The sequence below is a fragment of the Enhydra lutris genome, unplaced genomic scaffold, assembly GCF_002288905.1.
Source record: "Enhydra lutris kenyoni isolate GAN:26980312 unplaced genomic scaffold, ASM228890v2 scaffoldscaffold17, whole genome shotgun sequence".
Classification (NCBI taxonomy): Eukaryota; Metazoa; Chordata; class Mammalia; order Carnivora; family Mustelidae; genus Enhydra; species Enhydra lutris.
In genome coordinates, this window is record NW_019154101.1 from 27,141,016 (window position 1) to 27,165,124 (window position 24,109).

General features: G+C 40.5%; 1 protein-coding gene across 1 annotated transcript; it reads right to left on the reverse strand.

The window, feature by feature from the left end:
- Positions 1-262: 262 nt before the first annotated feature.
- LOC111147655 (solute carrier family 18 member B1) lies at positions 263-24,109 on the reverse strand. The gene is made up of 14 exons (XM_022503851.1): positions 23,920-24,109; positions 22,608-22,747; positions 18,642-18,737; positions 17,872-17,945; positions 15,988-16,135; positions 12,634-12,790; positions 8,423-8,559; positions 5,897-5,998; positions 4,462-4,553; positions 3,251-3,346; positions 2,907-2,981; positions 1,453-1,546; positions 1,307-1,356; positions 263-1,086 (listed from the first exon to the last, which is right to left on the reverse strand). Exons 1-14 carry the CDS (start codon positions 23,960-23,962, stop codon positions 1,020-1,022), a joined length of 1,371 nt encoding a protein of 456 aa, XP_022359559.1. The 5' UTR covers positions 23,963-24,109; the 3' UTR covers positions 263-1,019.

Here is a 24,109-nt window from a genome sequence, read left to right on the forward strand (position 1 = left end):
CATAAAAGCAGAGATTGTTTATTTAGATCACAGCTAAATTCCTAGTGCCTCTCAGAGGGGTCAGTTCAGAGAAGTCATTCAATAGATATTTTTGAATTAATATATAGATAAAACCATTTCTTTTATTTTTTTAAAAAGTGTAAATGTGGCTACTACAGCAGGAAAACACATCAGGAGGTATGAGAATGACACAGAGAGATTCACTCATTTTAAGCAACAGCATGGATTTCACAAGAAATCACATGAACCCATTCCCTAGAATACAAGAAACAGTCCTGTGGACTCACTTGCTCTGGGACTGGAATACATCTACCAGAAATATGTTAAAAAAAAAAAAAATCAAAACAGGTGGTAGAACTGAAATAGGGAGATTAGGGAAATGGATAATGTTATACTAAGCACTGTTTATAAATCCAGATCCTAATTCAAAGTATGTTACAAAAATGGAAGTCTAATGTCATGCCTCTTACACAAACAAAACTTCTACATGAGCTGAGAGTTTTTGCATGATGGGAGGCAAGAATTACGCCTTTTGAGTGAGAACAAAAATCTTAGGACAGAGAGACAGCATGCCTTTTAAAAACGGATTTCACAGTTATTCTATACATTTTGAGTAATCTTTATATTACTTTTAAGCATATCAAATGAATTCATTTATTTCCCTGTTAATAAACAAAAGGTAGATTCACAGAATTAGTGCACTTAAAAAGTAAACAAAGGAAACAGAAGACTTAGAGTCAATAATCCCTTCAAGGCCGGGTTGGATCACCTCAAAACACAAACTTTTGCTGATTTTCAACTGCTCTTCTCATACTTAATGTTGCAAATATGGCTGGTCTAGCAGGCCAGCTTTTTAGGACAGCCCAACACAGGATTATCCAAAAATACATTGAGACCATCAGGATGCTGGTATACAGTCCGTGGAAGTTTGTGTGTAATATTAAGAAAACCCCTTTAACTCTGATGTTCAAGGCCAGGAGCACCCATCTCCCAGTGGGTATTGATCCAGGATCTTAAGGCTAGATTTCATTAGGTAAGAGGGAAGTCCGTTCCTCCTCCGTGCCCAGAATATTTTGGAGTTTAGATCTGCATTGAAAGAAAAAAGAGGAGAACCTCAATATTTCTCATCTTAAAAAAAAAAACAACCCCAGTACCGACATCTCTACTTCTCCCCCTAAATGCATCTATCAAGTAATAAGGCCCAGAAATCTGCTGACTGGAAGAACGGATACAGAATGGTTATTTTTTTTCTACTCCCATAGGCTGACTTTAAAAGGGGAAAAAAAAGCTCAAGAGTTGACCATACCTTCTTCTCTGTGAGTGCTCCCACAGATAAAACAAGCCCATCGTTAGTCCCTTGAACACAATTAAAGAAACTGGTTAATGTCAATTCTCGAAGTCACACATCTCCACAAATGTAAGGAAGATGAAAACGAAATACTGATTACTCACACTTGTCAGAGCCCAAAGACCTTGGACAGCAGCTGCCCATTCAAAACCAATTTTCTCATACAGAAATCCACCCAGTGTTGGTCCTATAAAAGCACTAACAATGAAAAGGAGAAAGAGTATTAAATAGTGTTTAAAAAAAAAATTAAAAAAGAATTACTTCCTAAAGGCAGCACAATCCCTCAATCATACATCTTCATTAAATTGGAACTGCAAGGGGGTGTCTGGGTGTCTCAGTCAGTTAAGCGTCTGCCTTCAGGTCAGGTCATGATCCCAGGATTCTGGGATAGAGTCCAGCATCAGGCTCCTTGCTGGCAGGAAGCCTGCTGCTCCCCCTGCTTGTGCGTGCGCTCTCTCTCTCTCTCTCTCTCTCTCTCTCTCTCTCTCTGATAAATAAATAAATAAATAAAATCCTAATAAATACATAAATAAATTGGAACTGTAAGTACTAAAGACAAAAGCTAATTCCTGGACAGAGCACTGGGTGTGAGAAAACAATTATATCTTGGGGTGCCTGGGTGGCTCAGTGGGTTAAAGCCTCTGCCTTCGGCTCAGGTCCTGATCCCAGGGTCCTGGGACTGAACCCCACATCGGGCTCTCTGCTCAGCAGGAAGCCTGCTTCCCCCTCTCCCTGCCTGCCTCTCTGCCTACTTGTGGTCTCTGTCTGTCAAATAAATAAATAAAATCTTTAAAAAAAAAACCAATTATATCTGATAATGACAACGTTCACAAATTTTAAACAATTCTAAAATTATAGTAACTGCTTCTAAAAAACTGGTGCCTTACACAAGAATGTTAAAAAGGAGACACACCCTCAAAAGAATCTTTATATTATTCTCTCTATTCTTCTCAGTATTCGTATTGAAAAGAACTTAATTCGGTATACATTTATTGAGATACACTACCGTGTCAGTGCATATCCCTCAGGGATAGCAAAGAGTCAAAAATAGACGAGTGAATGAAGAAATGAAGACATTTTTAAAACTCGAGACATGCTCCTGTTAGAGAAACTTGGAAAGATCACTTTAAAAAGACAGAACGGGGGTGCCTGGGTGGCTCAGTGGGTTAAAGCCTCTGCCTTCAGCTCAGGTCATGATCTCAGGGTCCTGGGATCGAGCCCCGCATCGGGCTCTCTGCTCAGCGGGGAGCCTGCTTCCCTCTCTCTCTGCCTACTTGTGATCTCTGTCAAATAAATAAAATCTTAAAAAAATAATAAATAAATAAATAAATAAATAAATAAATAAATACGACAGAACATGGGACCATTTTGATGAGCTTTTAAAACTGCTGGTAAAACCACTGATCTTAAAGGCAGAGCATGTGGGTTAAGACTCCAGCTCTGGTCTAAATGAATTAGGTGCCTTTCGGCAACTCATCGGACTTCTTGGTATCAATTTCTTCATGGAAGTGGAGATAGCATTTTCCATCTGACAGGTATAAATGAAAGGGCTACTCACCCAACTGACCACATTGCGCTGGAGAGACCCGACACGAGTCCCACGGTACTTAATCCCTCCTCAAAGCCATTTTCGCTGCAGAGACAGAAGAACAGATCTGTTATGAAAAGGGAAACCTGCACGAAGAAAGCAAATAGTATGTGACAGGTAAGTTAAAATAGACCGGAAATGATCTGAACAAAACCAACAGACAGAACAGTCCATTTCTAAGATGAAAAGCTAATCCAATTTGAAGGAATTTTTATATTTATGTTGACTCCATGGTTTTCTAAAAATAATTGAAGAAAGCGTGTGACGCTCCCTATTATTCACGACCCGGCTTCTCAAGCACAGAAGGGACTTACTAGGCACAACTGAGGATCTCCGGGATGGTTGGAATTATGCTCATTCCAGCAGAGACACCGTTCAGGACTAGGATGAGCACCAGCAGCCAGAGCTGACTGCAAAAGGGTTTTGGAGAAAGAAACAAAACCAAGCAACATTAGCATGTTGACAGGCACAAAGTCTCCTAGTAGGGAGGGCAGGCTGAATCCCAGAGTGGCTTGTTTCACAGATGACCTGACCAGTCTGCCTCACTGCCATTTTATCCCACTTCTGTCAGTGACAGCACCCTTACAGCCAGAGGGGGGGTTGTGGATATCAATTCACCGCGATATCTCAAGTTCTTGGTCACACATATCCCATGCCAGGAGTCAACATGATAAGAGATTATCACTGTATCTAATCTTGTCAAAATTGGCTAAATGTTCATGTTGCTCCTTCAATCACTTGGGTTTTGAAATTCAATTGACTGGGAAAAAAAATGGCCTAGAAGGGAAGTGGTAAAGGAAGAGACAGGAAACTAATTTTGTTCCACTTCCCACACTGTGCCATTTACTTAATATCCATTTCCCCACTGAATCGTTGCAGCATCATCCTGCCAAGCAGCACGCACTGTGATCAGATAAGAAAACCAAGGCTCTTGGAAGCTGAACGATTTGCAGGAGTTCCTCTATCTAGTCAATTGCAAAGGCTGGATGTAAACCCAAGTCTGAAGGACCCTGAAATACTTGCTTGTTCCCTGTCACGCTTTATCCCAGGACTACCTGAAAACCTCTAAGCTCCCTGTATTTCAGCAAGTAAATTACATTTAAGAAGCTCTAATGAGCTGCTACTATGTGCTAAGAATGAGACAGAAACAAAAGAAAGATTTGATCCCAGTCTTAAGGCTCAAGAAGGAAGAGAAAAAACAAAAACATATTGTAAGAACTATCAGCTAAAAGTAGGTAGCAACAAACACTATTTTTAAAATAAAGTACAAACAAGCGTGCAATTAAAACACAAAGGGAGAAGCTTTGTTCCTCACTCGATATAGATTTTAGGCATTTCTTTTGGCTAGCTCCTAGCAATGTAAAATACTGCCAGTCTAACAAACAATTCACTGGAGTCCTAAATCAAGGTAATTATTGAAGTACTAAGGTTCAAAATATGAAGCTATGCCCTCATCCCACCAAAAATTTCTTTAATAATTCTTAACGCTATTCAGCCAAAAATATAGAAAAAGGAAAAACATTACCTTTTAATGTGCAAGATTGGGATGGGTCCTAAGAGCATGTAGCATACTGCCGTGATGATGTTTCCCCAGACCAGAAACCATTTCCTTAGATGCTGGTAAAGAGAATGAGAGTCCAAAAAAACTCTAAGAGGTGAAGTTCCTCCATAAAGAAAGCATATGAAAAAACAAAAACAAAAACAAAAACAAAACAAAACATTGAAGAATACAAGCCATGACATGAACAAGATCCAAATACACGGAAGAAAACAAAACTTTACATTTAAGAGAAAATAGGTGAGTGGTAAACAGAAAAGCAAGGACAATATACCCCAAGCTAGGGAGTTTCCTAGGAAAAGGATTCCTTGGGAAGGGAGCGTATTACAGATTTTGCACACGATGAACAATTCCAAAAATAACAATTTAAAAAGCAGTCCCCACAAGGAACCACCTGGTAGATGCGATACATATTCACATTATTTTAAAAGTACCCAACAGAATTATTCCTTTTAAACTACTTGAGCACAGGCAGAAAATTCTAGAGGCAAAGTATCTGCTCAGTGAGAGAAGAGGGTCTTAAAACCGAGCTCCAAATATTGTTTAAGACCCTTGCTTTTTGTCATTCAGATTACCTAGTAATCTCCGCGTAAGTTAAGTCTTGATAAATATTTATGTAAGCTTAATGAGGAGGGGAAATGCTAAATAAATAAATAAATATGTAAGCAAGCACTAAAATCACAGAAGCTGGAGATTTGGCTATCAGTACTTACTAGTACTGTATACCAATCATCTGGACTGAATGGTTTAGACCTAGGCAAAGGAGAACAGAAGGGATTTTCTACCCGGATGGCCACAGGACAACCAATGTATATTTATGTAGCCAATCCCTTCATTCCCACAGAAAACCTGAATTGTCTCCACTCAATCTTCCCTAGTCCTAACTAATTCTGCGACTCTGCCCTAATTTTTAAGGCCAATCCATGTTATTTTGCATCAAGGGACTTTTTTCCTTTAGAAAGTAAAATCTAATAGTTTGTCAACAGCTTCAGTGCAGACCCCATTTTCCCCCAGAAGAAGCAATTAATAGTGAATTTTCTCAGAGTGACAGGTTGGAAGACACTGGAACCTCGTCATCGACTCCAAAAATTGAATACTGTAGAATTTAAATGTTCTCGTCCCCTCAAAAAAAAACTTAAAAGATAATATAGAGGTGATGGGTGTATTAATTAACCAGATGGAAGGCACCCTTTCACAATGTATTTGGATCCCAAATCACCATGGTGTACACTTTAAATATCTTATCATTTTATTTCTCAATTATATATTAATAAGCTGAAATTTTTTTTTAATTGAGTATCAATTCTAATCAATGGACCTCTAGAGTTCCAGAAGTACAGCTGGAAAGCCACTGGCTTAAATATACAAAAGCGATTATTAAATGAAGATTCAGTGTACGTACTGGTATTTTATCACTCAGCAGACCAAACAATGGTGAAGAAATGGAGTAGGATAGGGCCAAGCCCAGGAATACCAGTCCCACATAACCGGCTGGTAAATTAAACTGTAAAAAAAATTTCATATTAGAGTTATGTTATTAAGTCATTTTTAAAATAAACATAAATCTTTTCTAGCCACCTCTTCAGTTCTTGTTATCTATCTATCATGAGCCCACTACTACCACTAAGCATCTTTCCTGATTTTGACTGACTTGTGTAAATGGGCTCCTTTTTCTCTATAAGAAGAAGGAAAAAAACCTAACCAGAGGTCAAAAGTCCTAGATGTCTTGCTCTGTAGCATTTGATTTTAAACATATAATTTTGCTTCTATGAATCATAACATTTTTTACATGTAAACCAGAGCTTCAAAAACTTGAGTGTGCATTAGAGAACTACCCAGAGTACTTTGAAGAGGTTCTTAGCTGGCAACAAGTGTTAACATGCCTTGATTTAAGGGATTAAAAAAAAAAAAAAAAAAAAGAGGTTCTTAGACTTCAGCCCTAAAATTTCTGATTCAAAAGGTATGGGATGGGGCCAGAGAATTTGCATTTCTTATTCTTTTTTTTAAGTAGGCTCCACACCCAGATTGAGCCCAACATGGGGCTTGAACTCACGACCCTGAGATCAAGACCTGAGCTGAGATCAAGAGTGGGACACCTAACCTTCTGAGCCACCCAAGTGCCCTAAGAATTTGCATTTCTAAAAAGCCACCAAGTGATGCTGACTGCCCATAGACTAAAATGCAGTGGTGTAAAAAACACTGAGGATAACATTTATCCCATTTATTTCAAAGGGCTGTTAATATCTAATTAAAGAATTGATGGTGTGATGCATTACAAAAGGCTTTTAAAACAGTTAGCTACCACACAATCTTGATACCGTTATTAGCATGATACAAACACCTTTTTTGGTTCACTGAGTTGTTCCTATTTTCCTTAATTTCCTTAACTAATTTTCTTAAGCAAGCTCATGAGAATTATAAATGAGTCCATATATGTTTCAACAATTTTTATAACAAATTAGTCCTTTGAAGATACTAGTATGCAGGGGGCACGTGGGTGGCTCAGTTGGTTAAGCAACTGCCTTCGGCTCAGGTCATGATCCCAAGGTCCTGGAATTGAGCCCCACATCGGGCTCCCTGCTCAGTGGGGAGCCTGCTTCTCCTCCCTCTGCTGCTCTGCCTGCTTATTCTCTCTTGCTCTCACTGTCAAATACATAAATAAAAATCTTAAAAAAAGAAAAAAAAAAAGATACTAGTAGGAAGAAAAAAGTCAGCGGTGTTTTCTGATTTTTATAACTGGGGGAGACAGGGTGGAAATGTCCTACCCTAAAAGGCTAGGTGACGAAAGACAGAACGTAAGCTGCCAGTTCAAACAGCTGGTGAGAAGTCAGAAGAAGGGCAACAGGATAAAAATCTTTTGATAGAAAAAATAGGAAAATGTAAAGATATATCTAACAAATGTATTTGGAAAATAATATTTATAAGGATTCCTGATAAAATACACATGAGCAACTTGGATTTACCACAGATTGGTTACAATATTTTCCCCTTGCTCAGGCAGAAATTCTTCAGAGGATAGAAAAATGACTCTTGAAGAGATACACTGTTGATGACACGAATGGCATGTGTCATCATAAACACAAAATATGTTTCTTATTACCTTACAGATGCTCAAGCAAGATACTATATTATTTCCTAAACATTGGGTCAGGCACTAAAATCACAGTCTCCATGTTTATCTTTTTGCGTATCTCACATACCCAAAACTGTCTCTAGTGACTTCGAGGAACTGTGTGTCTGGTAACTGTGCTTTTTGAATTCCCAAACCTCACATATAGTCAGTGTGGGATGCAATTAGAGTTCTGCCTTTATAAACACATATTAATTCTTCAGTATAATTAACTACCAGAGTCAGTAGTGTACTTTATCACATTGTTAATAATCTCTTTTCCAGAAATAACTAAGAGACAATTTCTACAACATCCAACTTTTAAATTCAACATTTATTTTCCAGCACTCAAAAAAAATTGAGACTCTTGATTCCTCTCTACCATCCCAGATTAATATATTCCATAGTCATTTCATGTATGTAATATGTAATAGACTAAAAAGTAAGTGGACCCAGAAGGGATCTGTTAGAGAAGAACATCAAATGAGCTACAGAGTACCCCAAATGTCTCACTGGAATTCAAATAAGTAGAGGAAAGTATCCTTGTTAAGCAGCCAGACCTGTGATGACTCGAGCAAGACCCTGAAAAGGAGACCAGTATTCAGGCCATTTAGTGAAAAGCTTCTTTCGTTCACCCTGAATCAGACCCCTAGTCAAAGGGATGTCACAGAGGGAAGGTACAGGCTACCCGTGGGTGCAGTTCTCACCCTGTGCAGTTCTCACAGCCACTCAGAGCACATTCCACAAAGCAGAACCCAAGAGCAAGCAAACACACCCACCTTCTACAGTGCAGAGCTCTTTGACAATCAGGCCACCTACCTTCTCCAGAACAAAGAGAGACAGAGTAGGATCAAGGAAGCCAAAACATGAGCTGAGCGAGTTGATGACGAAGGCTATGAGCGCGACCTTGGGTAGAGTGATCAGTTTCCAGAACGAGTGTTTGCCTGGATCAGAATCTTTGGGTAAAAATTTGAAGAGGGAAAAAAAAAAAATCAGAGTAGTTCACAATGTCAACCTATTCTGAAAAGTAAAATTGGTAAGGCCATCTTTATTTGGTAATCAAAATAACTGCACCTCTGAGTTTGCTTAAAATTACCTATTATCTATATTGCATATAAATTATTCAAACCTAGGAGCCACAATGAGTTTTCTTAAAAACAATTTCTCAGATTCATAAAGAATCAACTGGAAGCAGAGTGTGAGGAGAAGAGAGGGTCTTCGGTTATAGGTTATAACTGAGAAGCAAGTGAGGCCTTCCCCAGATGGGACGGAGAATATATAAAGTTAGATTTGGTGCAGGGGAAAAGCCAGAAGCTTTATCAAGGAACAATGTATATGCTGAGAAGGAATCTATGTTCACCAAAGAGCACAAGACAATTTTTTTTTTTCCCTGATGGCAAAGAAAACACCAGATTGAGAGGCATGCTACTAAATCACACATAAATTACACTGGCCCTCAAGGTCAACTGCGCTGACCTCAGTGCCAGTATCCCCTTGCAGGAACTCAGCTTCTTCACTGTTCCCAGAAACAGGAATGGTTATTTCCAAGCCTCCAGTCACATGCTCTGACTCCTTTTTTTTTCTCCTGCTAATTTTTCAAATTCTATCCACTCCGTAAGGTCTGGTTCTAGCCCACAAATTTTACCTTTCTCTGTTTCCTACCGCACTTCTGGAATCTACCATACCTTTTAGCACCTAAACTACATTTTTTTATTATTGTTTACTTTGTTTGGTGATTTTCCTATCACCCTGTTAATTTACTGAGCAAAATCCTTGCAAAATGCTGGGAAGATAAAGGCAAAAAAGACAGAGCCAAGCCCTGACCTCACAAAGAAGTTACAGGAAGGAGAGGAGAGAGCTAGGATGTAACTAGGCGGGAACCTTTCAGAGCATATGAGAGGACTGCCTTAAACAAACAAACAAAAACAGGGTAAGCTGTATAAAGAAGGCTTCCCGAAAGTATTGATATCTAAGTTGATGCCCAAAGCATAAGCTTAAGATGAGGAAGCCAAGGATGAGGAAAAAATAAGCCAGGCACATTATTCCAGGAATGGCACCTTCTAAGACTCAAAAATCAGGAAAACTATACTGTGTTTGAAGAAATGAAGGAGAGAAGCAAAGCTAGTGGATGGAGACTGGCGTAGGGGACACAGCAGCATGGAGAGAGATCATACCGCGGAAGCATGTTTGTGCAAGACTCTGAAAAACACGCTTAGAAGCCTGAGAAATCACTAGGGAATCCAAACAAGGGGCAGGAATCAGATCTGTGGTTTGAAGAAATCTCTCTGTGGCCTTGTGGAGAATGGAGACAAGGGGACCGGTCAGGAGGCAGCCACAGTGCTGGGGCAGAGATGTTATTGGCCAGGTGTGGACAAGGAAGCTCCTGGAGGGTGAGGATCAGCACTTGTATATCCTTGTTTCTCTGAAAACACCTGTCATGGTTCATGACTTAATTCTTGGAGAATAAGGATCCAGTATGGAACAAAATACCAAAAAAAAGCACAAAGAATGGTTCAAGTATTTTGAGCGTTACATTTAGAACTTGGTCAAGATCAAAGGGATAAAGTTAAACCATGATGTTAATTTCTTATTTATTAGCTAAAAAAGTCAATGGTGAACCAAATGTGAGCACAGTCTAGACACTCAACTATAGCAGGTGTGCAGTGAGACTCAGAGAGAGGACAAACACCGCCACGTGGCTCGGGGTAACAGGGCCAGCAGGGAGAGACTTCATTTGGTGTGGATTTTGAACGGTTTATTAAAGAGATTCATTAGTCACCATTGACATATAAATTATAGATCAATTTTAATTGGTTTGCATATAAAAGGTATTATTGGATTTCTGGTATAAGATAAACTATTATGGCAGAAATGATTGCCTTCTCTAAATCCAAAGCAGGGAAAAATGAGAAATCACAATGAGAATACATAAGTGTCCAAAGAAGCAAACACATAATGAGTTTAATTAAACTGTGGCAGGAGGCCAAGCAACGAAAACCTAGCGTGATACCTGCTTCATGAGACACATGGCAGAATCACCGGGGGAGCTTTCCCAGGCTACTCAGGTACTCTCTCTGCTCCCCACAATTCTGACCTATTCTTTTAGAGGGACATGACCCCCTGGTTGATGATGCTGCCACAGGAAGCTGCTGTTAGAGGTGTTACTTACACAGCATTTAGCTGGATGATCGAGAAGATTCAGAAAGACTTCCCAGAAGAGGTAATACAGAGTAAGTTTTGAAGGATGAGGAGGGATCAGAGCAGATGGGAAGGGGAGAGATTTCAGACCATGTGACTCCTCTACTGCAATCTCACAACAGCTCCTCATGGCTTTCAAGATAAAGCTCGCATTTCACAGATTTAGGGATTTTTAATAAAAGGATTGGCACGTCCATGACTGTTTTAGAAATATTTCATGAGAGCGGTACAGAAGAGAGGACTTGGTAAACAGATACAAAGGATAAGAGAGAGAGAGAGAGACTAAAGTTGACTCTTAACCCCCAGAGCTAGAACCACACTGTCTGTGAGTCCAGAAGGAGGTAAAGGAGTGGGGTAGAATTTACAGGGCACCGAACTCTGCCAATATCATCAAAACAAAAGAAAATTTCATTTTCTAGCTTCTATCCATAAGCTCTCCAAAAGCATTAATTTTAATAAGTAATCCTTCACGGGAACCCTAAATCTGTATTTATAGTCTTAACATTATCAATCTCAGAGTTTTTTTTAATACCAGCTTTTTTCTATTCAATCTAAATAGAAGATCCCATAGATGAACAGCAACGTTGCCAAACCCTTTTGTTCACAAAAATACAGCTAACTGGGATTTTGTTAAGTTCAGTGAAAATGCTGGAGATTTTAATGGAGGAATAACAGAAACAAAGAGCACTAACTGTCCAGGAAGTAGGCTGGTGGCAGTCAGAAAAGGCTGCAAAAGACATCACGTGCTGGGGGCAAGGGGGAGACAAGAAGAGCAGGCCAGGACTCCAGGAGTAAAGATGCGGGGAGGCCAGTCTAGTGCCTCACCACAGAAGTTCTAAATACCCATCCTACCATGAATTAATAAGCAGTCTTTTTCCCTCTACAGTGTGGTAAAGGGTTGACAGAACTGTTTTTCCCACTGCATGAGACTCTGACCTGGTGTCAGTTTCTTGATTATCAGCCCAGCGTTCATCTGTGAACCAAGTGACCAGGATGCTCGACCACAGAAACCACTGTCACGCGCAGAAACAAGCACCGCCTTGCATTTCAGGGGGCACTTCTTCTCTAGAAACTTTCTCTAGCTCTCTCCTCTCCAGCCTTCAAGTTAACTCTCTAGCTCTGCTCCCCTCATCACCTGATGAAGGTCAAATGCCAGCGATGTTACTAGGCAATCTTGCTTATAATAAAAATAGCCCTTGCCTGGTAAATGTCATTCCGTAGAGTCCGTAGAGAAAGAACTCGAAATGAACAATGTGTACCTGATGAGGACAAACTTGGTGCTTCCCTGAGTGTGCGGACTCAGGCATGTCCCTCATGGTGACCCTTGCAGCTGTGTCCATGGAGCCATTACAGGATAGGCTGACTCCTATGTGGCATAAAGGTTTGAATCCAGGGTGCCCTCCATTACTGCCCGATACGGCTGTGTGTTCTCACACTGGCAGTTGGAAGGACCACTGGGGAGAAGGTCTGACCCCGCTCTCCTGCCTACCGGCCTTCCAAAAAGATAGTGTGGCCTTTGATAACTTGTCATTCAGAATACTTAATTAAGTCCAAGAAGACCTCTGGTGGGCACTTCACAGGGTGATGTTTTATGATGAGAAATTAAATATTCGACAGTTCTAAAGGTCAGAACCAATTTGTAATACATAGAAATTCATATAAAGTGCCTATAGCAACATTTCTGAAAAGAGAATCAATTCTTTCAGGGTGTGCCATAAATCTATTATTGCTTATATAAAATGAAAGTGAGTATTTGCTAAATTGGCCTCCTACAGAGGCATAAATATACTTAAATTTCAGACTCTTAAAGTGAGTAATAAATGTAGTCTTACCATAATTAGGTAAAATGTACATGTTGAGTGGTACCATCAGCAGAACTATGCATCCCAGAAAAATAAAAGGCATCTCATAGCCGAAGGACTGATACAAGAAGCCACCTAAAGGAGGTCCTAAAACTAGTCCCAGTCCAGAAAAAATCTCAAGACTTCCCTAAAAGGGGGAAAAAAGAAAATTGAGTCAATACAGTTTGTTTGAAGAATTAACAAGTAAAGATTTAATGGACACCATCTGAAAAAAATTCTATCCACTTCACAATTTACACACACAAACCCACACAAACCCAAGATGAGCCAAAAACTTAAATATACATATCGAAAGCATAGAAATTCTAGAAAAATAAAATATGGCAGGCTTTTTTTTTAATTTTTAATCCCTATGGTTGGGAAATTTTTCTAACTGCAATATAAAACTCACAAGACACAAAAGAAAAAAATTCACAAATCGGATTACATAAAAATATGAAAACCAATGGATGGTTAAGTACATCAAAAGACAAATGAAGAACAGGGGAAAAAATACTGACAAAGGACCACTTTCCCCAAATATATCAAGAGAGCTAATACTAATCCATGGGGGAAAATGAACAATCCAATAGGAAAATGAGCAAATGCTGTAAGTAGACTGTTGACACATAAAATACAAGTAGCTCGTAGGCATATAAAAGAAAGCCCATCCTCACTTTCAAAAGAAGCAAATGGTTAAACCACAAGATACCAGTGTTTACTCATCACCCATCAGATGGTCTGCCACCAAGGAAGTGAGGAAAGCAGCCCATGTGCACACGGCCGGCGAATGAATGGATACAGGAGGGTAATTCGGGACATCCTCTCTGACCCAGAATGCCATTCCGGGAATTTAATTTTGGGGCACAGTCGTAAAGATGTGACACGGTATATGTAAAACTTATGTGTTTGTAGCACTGTCTGTACCAGCAAAAGATGTAGACAATCTAAACATTCATCAACACTTTGAGTAAACCATGGATATATGTTACCTCCATATAGGGAAGTACTACCTACTACCACTGAAGGGAAGCCAGAGTAGGGAACTCTTCATGCATAGGCACAGATCATATATAGGCACAGAAAGATCTCCAAAATGCTTTCACTGTTAGTATAACAGCAAGGCTCTAAACAGTGTGGAAAGTACCCTATCACTAGCGTAAAGGAAACAAAGGGGAAAGAATCACATATGCACTGTCTGTTATGTGCGCACATGCACGCCTTCGTGTGCGTTCGCGCACACGCCCACGAACACATTCATACATACTTGGAATCACTCTAGAAAGAACCTGTAATCTCTGTGGCCTCAGGGGAGACCGATGTGGGACTGCATTCCTAGACACCAGGTGCGTCCATGAAGGTGAGGAAAAGTAATATATAGAATATATTCACTTTATTCTATAATTCCTTTGGCAACTTCTGAATTGGGTACTAAATAAAATTTTTTGTTAAAATTAAAATAAACTGTGCTAGGAAAATATTTTACTCTTAAAAATCTCTTACAGAAATTGCACCATTTTAAACGAATCTAGTCTTTGGCAGTGCTAAGCAGAGATTGTGGCTTGCAACCTTGCAACCTGAGACCTCACGGAGGACAAAAAAGTAGTCCATTGGTAACTTTCAATTTCAGAAAGAATATAGGAATTCTACATTTCGTCATAAGGAAGCCGTCCACATTGACTACCAAGTTAGCTGTGTCAGCTTTAGGCTGTAATTTTTATATAGAAACAGGGTTGGCAACATGAATTTCCCCTGTTGACCAGAAAATCAAAGTGACTATTGCTGTTATCATAGGAAATTCCTTGGTGGCACCTTCCAGAGTGTTCCACAGAAGAGCAGTTCTTTAACAGTCAAAAAGTAGTTCCACAGTCAAATTGAGTTGTGGAAAATTAAATAAAATATCTTTACTACAGGATTTCTCAGAGCCTTAATACACTCACTCAAGTGAAAGTTGGAGAACAGCACAGGCACACTCCATTTTACCCCCAGAACTCTGTTTTACAGAGCCTGTCAATGGCCCCGTGTTCTTCTGAACCATTTTTGAGAAATGTGTTTCTGGGAAATGTACGCAGTACATCACTGCCTACCATATGGCTACAGAACCTAAAATGAGCCTGAACAGCCAGCTAGCTATAGATATAGATATTCAATAAAAAGTGGGAAGAAATATGGGCGCCTGGGTGACTCAGTTGGTTAAGTGACTGCCTTCAGCTCGGGTCATGATCCTGGAGTCCCAGGACTGAGTCCTGCATCAGGCTCCCTACTCGGCGGGAAATCTGCTTCTCCCTCTGGCTCTCCCTCTTCTCAGGCTCTCTCTGTCTCTCATTCTCTCTCTCAAATAAATAAATAAGACCTTAAAAAAAAAAGTGGGAAGAAATAATTACCTACACAGCAAAAATACTAATGACCAAAACTACAGTATTAATATGGGTAAATAAGGGCACTTTTTTTTTTTTTTTTTAATTTGACAGAGAGATCACAAGTAGGCAGAGCAGCAGGCAGAGAGAGAGGGGGAAGCAGGCTCCCTGCTGGGCAGAGAGCCCGGTGTGGGGCTCGATCCCAGGACCCTGAGATCATGACCTGAGCCGAAGGCAGAGGCTTAAACCACTGAGCCACCCAGACGCCCCAAATAAGAGCATTCTTAGAACTAGGCTGAGGAGGCCCTAAAGTCTAAAGGAAAATTATTCCTTCTGAGGGCTGCATTTGGTCTGATATGCAAACCACAGGTCCTTCCAGAGTGCCTGGGTCCAGAGGAGAGAGCCATAAGAGAGCCTGCTTGGGGTCAGAGACAGTAGTCAAGAGTTGGGACAGACATCTGGTCTGTCACTAATACTAGGTGTCCGGCCAATATAGGGGAATGTATGTCAATCAAGTTCTGGATTTGGGGAAAAGTAAGAGAGCACACAAGGACTCCAAGCCCTCTAAGATTCCTTCCATGAATCTGGGAAAAGTAGAGGAAGGCCTCAAGCTTGAATCAAGTGTCTGGTCGCTAAGGAACTGTCCACTGTTGCTCGGTCACAGTCTGGGTACAGAGAGACAACAAAATACTACCAGGGAGCTCGTTTTGTTTGTTTTGTTTTTAATGGTAAAAAAGAATATTTAGTTTGAACCCCATTTACCTGTCAAACTGCTCCTTCAGGAGATCATAAGCATAGGAAGAGACCTAAGTAAGACTGATGGTACATTTGCTGACAGCCTGCTGCTGGAAGTAGTAACCGGGGTAAAAGATAACCAAAACACACAGAAAATAGAAAAAGTAGATCTCAAAGGAAGTGTTAACTTGGAAAAGGTGAATATTTTCACCAATGCTAAGAGGAAAATAGGAAACACGTATGAAATACATACCAACACCGTAGCCACATTATTTGGAAAAGCCTTTACAAGAATGGAAAAAGACGCAGTTATTGCTGCTGCAAAGCTGACCGCGTCTGCCACTCTCACTAGAAAACACATAGCAATAAATATCGGTCCATCTGGAACTTGATCCAATACACTAAAAAAGAACAAGACAATTCTGAAATGCCAGGCTGGTTTTTATTGGTTTTCCTTTTTATTTCGACTCACTGAAAAGAATCATATCTCACCTACAGTTCTTATAATAAATCTCTTTAGAATATGATTTTTTGGGGGTGCCTAGTTGTCTCAGTGGGTTGGGCCTCTGCGTTTGGCTCAGGTCATGATCTCAGGGTCCTGGGATGGAGCCCCGCATCCGGCTTTCTGCTCAGCAGGGAGCCTGCTTTCCCCTCTCTCTGCCTCCCTCTCTGCCTACTTGTAAGCTCTCTCTCTGTAAAATAAATAAAATCTTTAAAAAAATGATTTTTTAAAGTTGCTTTGTTGTACTTTCAGTAGAAGGCAATTATCTCCTTTTTTGGTTAACAATCTGCATCACATAACGACAGTTTCATTGACCTTGTATGCTGACATAACTGGTCCTCTGCAGGTGATACTAAATCCGGTTTTTGAAATATGTAGAATCACTCTGCTAAGAACATAAATGAAAAAAAGACTTCTTGGTCTCAGGTACCCCTCAGTGGCAGAACTCAAATCTTCAAACAAACAAACAAAAAAAGGAATGCAGAAAATAGAAGACCAACCCCCTTCAAAAAAAAAAAGGAAAGAAAAAAAAAGGAAGGATAAAAGGGGGGGCACCAAAAAAAGCCCCACTTAGTTTGATATGAAGGCTTCCTGACCTTACTCCATCATCTTACTGTACTCTTTTCATGCCGCTATACTCCCCAAGTAATTGTGTAGGCTCGTTCACATGATTTGCCACCATACTGCTGGTGTAAGGACTCTAAGCCTGAAGACTCCTATTAAGTTTTTTTGTTTTTGTTTTTTTTTTTTGTTTTTTATTTGACAGACAGAGATCACAAGTAGGCAGAGAGGCAGGCAGAGAGAGAGAAGGAAGCAGGCTCCCCGCTGAGCAGAGAGCCCAATGCAATGCGATGCGGGGCTCGATCCCAGGACCCTGGGATCATGACAGGAGCTGAAGGCAGAGGCTTTAACCCACTGAGCCACCCAGGCGCCCCTGCCTTAAGACTTCTGTAGCTATTTTACCTTTGGCACTTATTTTCTCTTTTCCTGGAAACAGCAATGGAGGGAACCATTCCGAAGGGAGCACATGACTCAAGCCTGGCCAATCAGAATGTCCTCCTCCCCTACATTGCCCCGGATGCAGGGATGGGTCACCAACAAGATCAGGCCAGTGGCTCCATTCTGAGAATCTACCGGAAATTCAGGAAAAGTGGGAAGCTGTTGAGGAATTCTTCCTATGGGAGCTGCCGGGGGAACTCTTGCTACCACAAGGGGACACCTTGACCAAGAACAAAGCACAAGAAGAGGAAAGCAAAACCAGGAGCTTGAGAAAGATTTCCAAAGACATTATTTTAACATCTGTCTCCTGATATGCTTTGGCTGATTCTTTAATGCACTTGGCACTTGAGCCAAAACATATCGTGTGACTCAGAAAAGTGAGTTAAGTTTCTGTCACTCACACTCACAGCCCTGATGAACAGATTCAGAAGCCACTTAATGATAAGTCCTTAGAAGTCTCTTTCCTTCATTGGCCCTATCCTCTAAACACCCAATTCCCTTCACCAATAGCTATATGCGCGGCTGTAAGCAGGCAATCAATGGTACTGAGTGATTTAAAGAATCCATCAAAATTTTAAATTGAAGATAAATTATGAAATCTGTTCAAGTTCCCAAACATATCAGAACATGACTTACCCAAAGAGAATTGTAACTCCTCCTGAGACAAACATTCCTGCTACAAACATAAATTTTGCTCCAATTTGTACAAGCTATAATAAATGTCAGAGAAGAGGGGTAAATTGAGGACTGTTACAAGTCTACATCCACATAAACAAATCTACTGCATCAGAAAATATAAGGTTTGGGCAACATATGTACAATTAATGTAAGATTATAATAATTCTTTAATGGAATGACAATATACATTGCTTGCAAACATGGAAGAAGTGAAAAATCAATCAACCCATTATGGGAAATGAAATAACTCAGTCAGAGAAAGACCAATACCATATGATCTCACTCATATGTGAAATTTGAGAAACAAAACAAACAAGCAAAGGGAAAGAAAGAGACAGAGGCACAAACCAAGAAACAGAATCTTAACTATAGAGCACAAACTGATGGTTACCAGAAGGGAGGTGGGTGGGGAGATGGATGAAATAGGTGATGGGGATTAAGGAGTGCACTTGTTGTGATGGGCACTGGGTGTTTAATGGGAAGTGTTGAGTCACTATACTGTGCACCTGAAAACTAATATTACACTGATGTTAGCTAACTGGAATTCAAATAAAAACTTAGGAAAAAATTTAATCAACCCTAAGAATGGAACCATCAACACTTTGCATAATTCATAAAATATAATGATGGCTATTTCTGTATCAACGGAAATTCTAGACTTATAGATTGGAATAATTCATTATACAACATATAAAAATGAAAGTGTTCATATGAATTTTAATACTTACATATTTTCCAAACACCAAAGATGCCAGCAAGTCAAACAAAGCGTAACATCCAAAGATCATACCCGTAACTGTATTGCTGACTCCTTTCTTTTCAGCCTTTAAAGAAACAAAAAAGGAAACAAAGTCTGCAAGACAAACTTTCATCCATGTGGAAAGATGGAGCTATTAGGTCAGGGCATTGTTTTCTTGTAACCTTTATCTGTGTAGCAATTTCAAAGATTATCATTTTCAAATAAGCAGAATGGGGAAGGAAGGGAAACTATATAGTAAGACCCAGTCTCTGACATGAAAATTATTCACTCACCACACCCATAAAGAATTGTTAGCTTTATAATCTTGAGAAAGAAAAACAAAGCTGGAGGCAACGCATTTCATGATTTCAAAAATAAATTACTGGGGTGCTTAGGTGGCTCAGTCTGTTAAGCATCCGACTCTTGATTTCAGTTCAGGTCATGATCTCAGGGTCGTGAGATCAAGAAGCCCTGGAGCAGGGCTCTGTGCTGGACATAGAGTCTGCTTAAGATTCTCTCTCTCCTTTTCCCCCTGGCCCTCCCCCTTCCACACTCACGCCCATGCATGTGCACTCTCTTAATTAATAACAAAGTTGAAGTAATTAAAACTGCATGACACTGGCATAGACAAACATATGGAATAGATTAGAAAGCCTAGCAATAAACTCACACACTTATGGTCAAATGATCTTCCACAAGGATGTCAAGGACAGACAGTGAAGAAAGGATAGTCTCTTCAACAAAGGGCATTCGGGAAACCAGACATCCACAAACAAAAGAATGAAATCAGACCCCTTATCTTGGCAATGATTTCTTGGATTTGAGACCCAAAACTCAGGCAATAAAACCAAAAGTAGACAGATGGCATGAGAACTCAGCAATCAATAAGCCAAGAAGAGAGGCCTGAACAGACTCTTCCCTCACAGTCCTCAGAAGGAACCAACCTTGCTAACATCTTCCCAGACTTCCAGCCTCCAGAACTGTTAGACAAGGAATTTCTGTTGTTTAAGTCACCCCGTCTGTGGTATTTGTTATGGCAGCGCTAGCAAACTAAAACAGGTACCTCAGTGGGAAGATATCATCAAAAGAGTCGATAAAGATATGGAAAGAACATTCATTGGTCAAGTCACATTATCCATGTTCCTTGCTTAGTCGATCTGGTAAGTATTTCATCCTAGAGTTTGGCATTATTGATATAATGGCTTTGCAACTAACATGTATTTATTGGACCCTCACTATGAGGATCGCTATTAAGTGCTGTTGTACATGCTTTCTTACAACAACTGAGTAAGGGGTGCATTTTTAGCTGGCCCCATTTTATAGAAGAGGAGGCAGACATGCAAAAGTTACACCATCATCGCAGCCATGACAGTTTCCATGTTGCTCAGGTTCCCACATTCGCTGTGGACATGGGATGGTGACTCCAGATATTTCAGAATCATATTCTATGGCAGCAGCTAAATATCACTTTTGGAATGCGGAGGCTGCTTCCCATTAGAAAACCAAGAATAGCTATTAAAAGCAATTTCTAGTTCACATGTTGTCCTGTGACAAAGAAGGAGGGTGCCAGAAAAAGGATAAGTAGAAATAGGAATCCTGCACCAGAATTTAAGAAGGGTCCTGTTTCTCCTTTGTCTAATTAGCTCTAGGTAATAGCAAGGATACATGCAGGAGGAAAGGTTAAGTTTTGCCTGTACATTTGGCAACCACAAGGCTTTATTTTAATAAGAAATGAAAAGAAAGAGCCCGCTCTTTATATCTAGACCTTTTAAAGTTAGAATGCTTTCTCCCTTCCTCTGTCTTCTTTCCTTTAGCCTTCCCTCCTGAACAAAAAAAGTAAATCAAAAACTTAAAAGTGCAGCATAGGAATATCGTCAATAATACTTCAACAGCTTTGAAAGGTGACAATTGGTAACTATGTTCATTGCGGTGAGCACTGCATAATGTATAGAATTGTCTCATTGCTATGCTGCAGACACGAAACTAATATAACAACGTATATCAGCTCGATGTCCATTTCTTTAAAAAAGATTGGAAAAAATATTAACAAATAACAAAAACAGGGGCTCCTGGGTGGCTCAGTTGGTTAACATCTACCTTTAGCTCAGGTCATGATCTCAGGATCCTGGGATCAAGTCCCACACTGGGCTCCCTGCTCAGCGGGGAGCCAACTTCTCCCTCTGCCTGCTGCTCCCCCACCTCGTGTGCCCACTCACTCTCTCTCTCTCTCTCTCTCTTATTCTGCTCTATCAAGCAAAGTCTTTAAAAAAATAAAATAACATAATTAAAAACCATGTATCTGTAGTCTGGTTTTCCTTTGTATTCCACTAAGAGGAAGCTAATACTGCTCTGAGTTCCAACTGAGCCAGGAAACGCTCCACTATCTTGTCGTTCCAGTTACTCTAGTTCTTCTCTGCCCAATTCCAGAGGCTCTACCCCTCATTATATTTTCTGAAACCCAAACTTGATCAGGCTACTCTGTCTTGTTCAGACATTCCTGATAACTTCTTGCTGACATCCTTGGCCTACATGGAAGGACCCTTGCCTTCTAGCTCCCCCTGCCTCCGCAGATCTCCTGTCTCCTGTTGGACTTCCCTCCAGCCAAAGCCCAAGATACATCAAGTTGTCTGCTTTCCCCAAGAACATGCTATTTATTTTGCTAATCCCATGACTATCAAACCTATTTCTTTCCTACACCTTTGCCTCTGTTGTTCACCTTGAGAACTGCATTTCTCAAGACTTACCTTGGGTCTATCCCATGAAGTCCCTTTCAGTACTATCCCTTTGTCTCCCTCCCCACCCGCACACAGGACAAAATTAACTATTCCTTTCTCTAGAGTCTCTTAACAATTTGAAGAGCCTTTTGGTAAAGGGTGTCCAAATACTCTGCCACTCATGTTTTTTTTTCATCTTTTGTCACTCCCAATGGATTGACAAGAGAGGGACATTGTCTTATCTCTTTTCTGCCCTAATGCATCCAATGCCTACATACCCTAGAGTGGGAAACCATTAACCCTTCCACTCCCACTCAGTAAAGAGAACTAAATTGGGCCAGTCACTGAACTTCTGAGTCTCGTCTTCATTGGCAACATGATGAGATTCTCACTACTCTCCTACTCCCTTATGCAATAGCTGCAGAGACCAAATGGGATAAATGTGTGGGAAAGCGCACTGAAAACTAAAAAAGCACTGTATAGGTACAAAGTCACATTGTTCTTTTAGCAGAGAAGCCATTTCCATCCTCATTGGTAACACACAGAATGAAGGACTCCAGGTTATCAAGGCAATGAGAGAACTGAGAGTGCAATGAGAGCTAAGATTTGGGCAAAGAGTACAAAGCCAGTACCCTTCTTTCATGCTACATCCCACCCACCTCCAGATAAGGGATTCTCTACGAGTTAATTCCCTTTGAGTCTGTCATGAACCATAAATCCACATAAAAGGCAATGATTGGAAGGAACTAGCTACTTTAAGAATTCTTCATTGGCACAAACCATTGTTACTAGATTCCATAAGAAATTCAAGTTAAAGAAAGGGGATTTAATGGGACCATGTCTTCCTAATTCCAAAATATTAATAAGTTAAAAACTCCAGGAGACAAACTTCCTGTCTCAGCATAGACCTTTTGCAATAATGCCAAAATCTCAATTACTCAGAGCACCCCCTTGTTTCAGCTGCAGAAACCAAACAAAGATTTATCAAACTACACGGTAAGAGAATTAATCCACAGATGGTCAGTTATATTTAGGTGAGTTATCTCCCAAGAGGGTTTCCTCTCTGACTGGATTTTTTTTCTCTGGTTATCAAATATTCCATCAGAAGTCTTTCTGTTTACTAAAGTTCTATGCATCATCTTTACTAAATGCAGATTTTTACATTTTACACACCACAGAATGAAATAATTCAAAGTGCTTGTTAAAAAATTAAAATTGAGAAAAATATAAAAATGTCTCACCTCCTTGGGGAAAAAGGGTCCAAGGATAGAATAGCACATCATAGAACCCAAGTTAATGGAAGCAGCTGATATCAGTACAAAGAGCTGTTCTCTTGAAAGCTGTCTGGACGTCTCTCTTGCATTTCCTGGAGGGTCATCACCTTAAATGCAAACATGCTACAATTACAGGCGTATAATTGGGACCCCTGACTGAAGTTCGCAAAAGTCACTTCTGTGCACGCTGAAGATAAGATCTGCACAGTTAAGGGCTATTTTGAGTCGAACACATTTGATCACATGTAACACAAAACTCGTACATCACTCCCATTTCGAAAACATATTATTTTCAGGGCAGAATTTATCAAACCATCTGATCTGTTTTGCCTTCACTGTTTCTTCCATTTCTAGTAAATTCCTTCAAGAAGGATGAGGCAACAAAGAGCCCTCCAAAGGGTACTGCTCTCTAAACTATAATGTAACTTCTCGAGTTACTAGCTTCATATGTTACATGGACTCAAAGTGTTCTAAGCATGTCAAGTTAGCTGTTCAGTAAGCATTCTAGGGTAGTATTGAAGTCAAGTGAAGTGTAAGTAGGAGAAAACAAACTACAGCATTCAATTGGCGAATGAATACTTACAATGGTATGCTGCGGGAAAGACAAGTCCCACAAATCCGTAAATCGATACGTATTTTACACTAATAACTGGCCTTTTGCATTGATTATTTCAATACTTATTTCCAGGGCTAACTGTTCATTTAATTTTATAGATAACTGGTCAAGTACTCAGTTTCAAATATTCAGCAAATCTATCAGTCATTTTTAAATTCAATGGCTTGGAGAAAAAGGAAATTTAAGTGAGAAAACTTTACTTGGTCTGCTCTACGTGTCAGAGGTTGCCACTGCAGTCCAGGGGGAAAAAAATCTGTGCAAGATGAGGAAGTCTCAAGAATCTTTGTAAAACTTTCTGGAATAGATGAGGAACGGAACTGAGAGAAAGTTGAAAGGGGGGAGCAACAGTAGGTGCTCCAAATGTAATGCTTTACCTTTGTCTAACGGCATACTTATTTGAATGCATTCCCAAACACAGGATATTTATAAGAGCAGCGCTACAGAGGAGAAAAGTCTTCCGAGACCTCGCCCTGGCCCTGAACTTTAACCCCTTCTAGAGAGAGAAAAGCTCTAACCCGAAGACCCGCTCCCCCACCCTCCTCGCCAGGCCCCAGCTTTTTCGAATCCCTCCGAAACAAACCAAGCTAAAACTAATTCAATCGTCGATAAAGGCGACAGGACCCACGCCACCAAAGGGTGTCTGTCGGCGCCGCTCTCGGTCACCTCTGGGGAGGCGTGGGCCCTCCGGGTCCCCCGACGAGTCCATGAGCGCGACGCACGATAGTCCCGCGTCGCGGCTCCGGGGTCCAAGCCCGGGCCCTCGGACTCGACCTCACAGGAGCCAATAAGCTGGCGGCGCCTGCTCAGCCAGATGCCAGCATCGCCGATTCCCCGAGGGCAGCGGTGGGCCGGG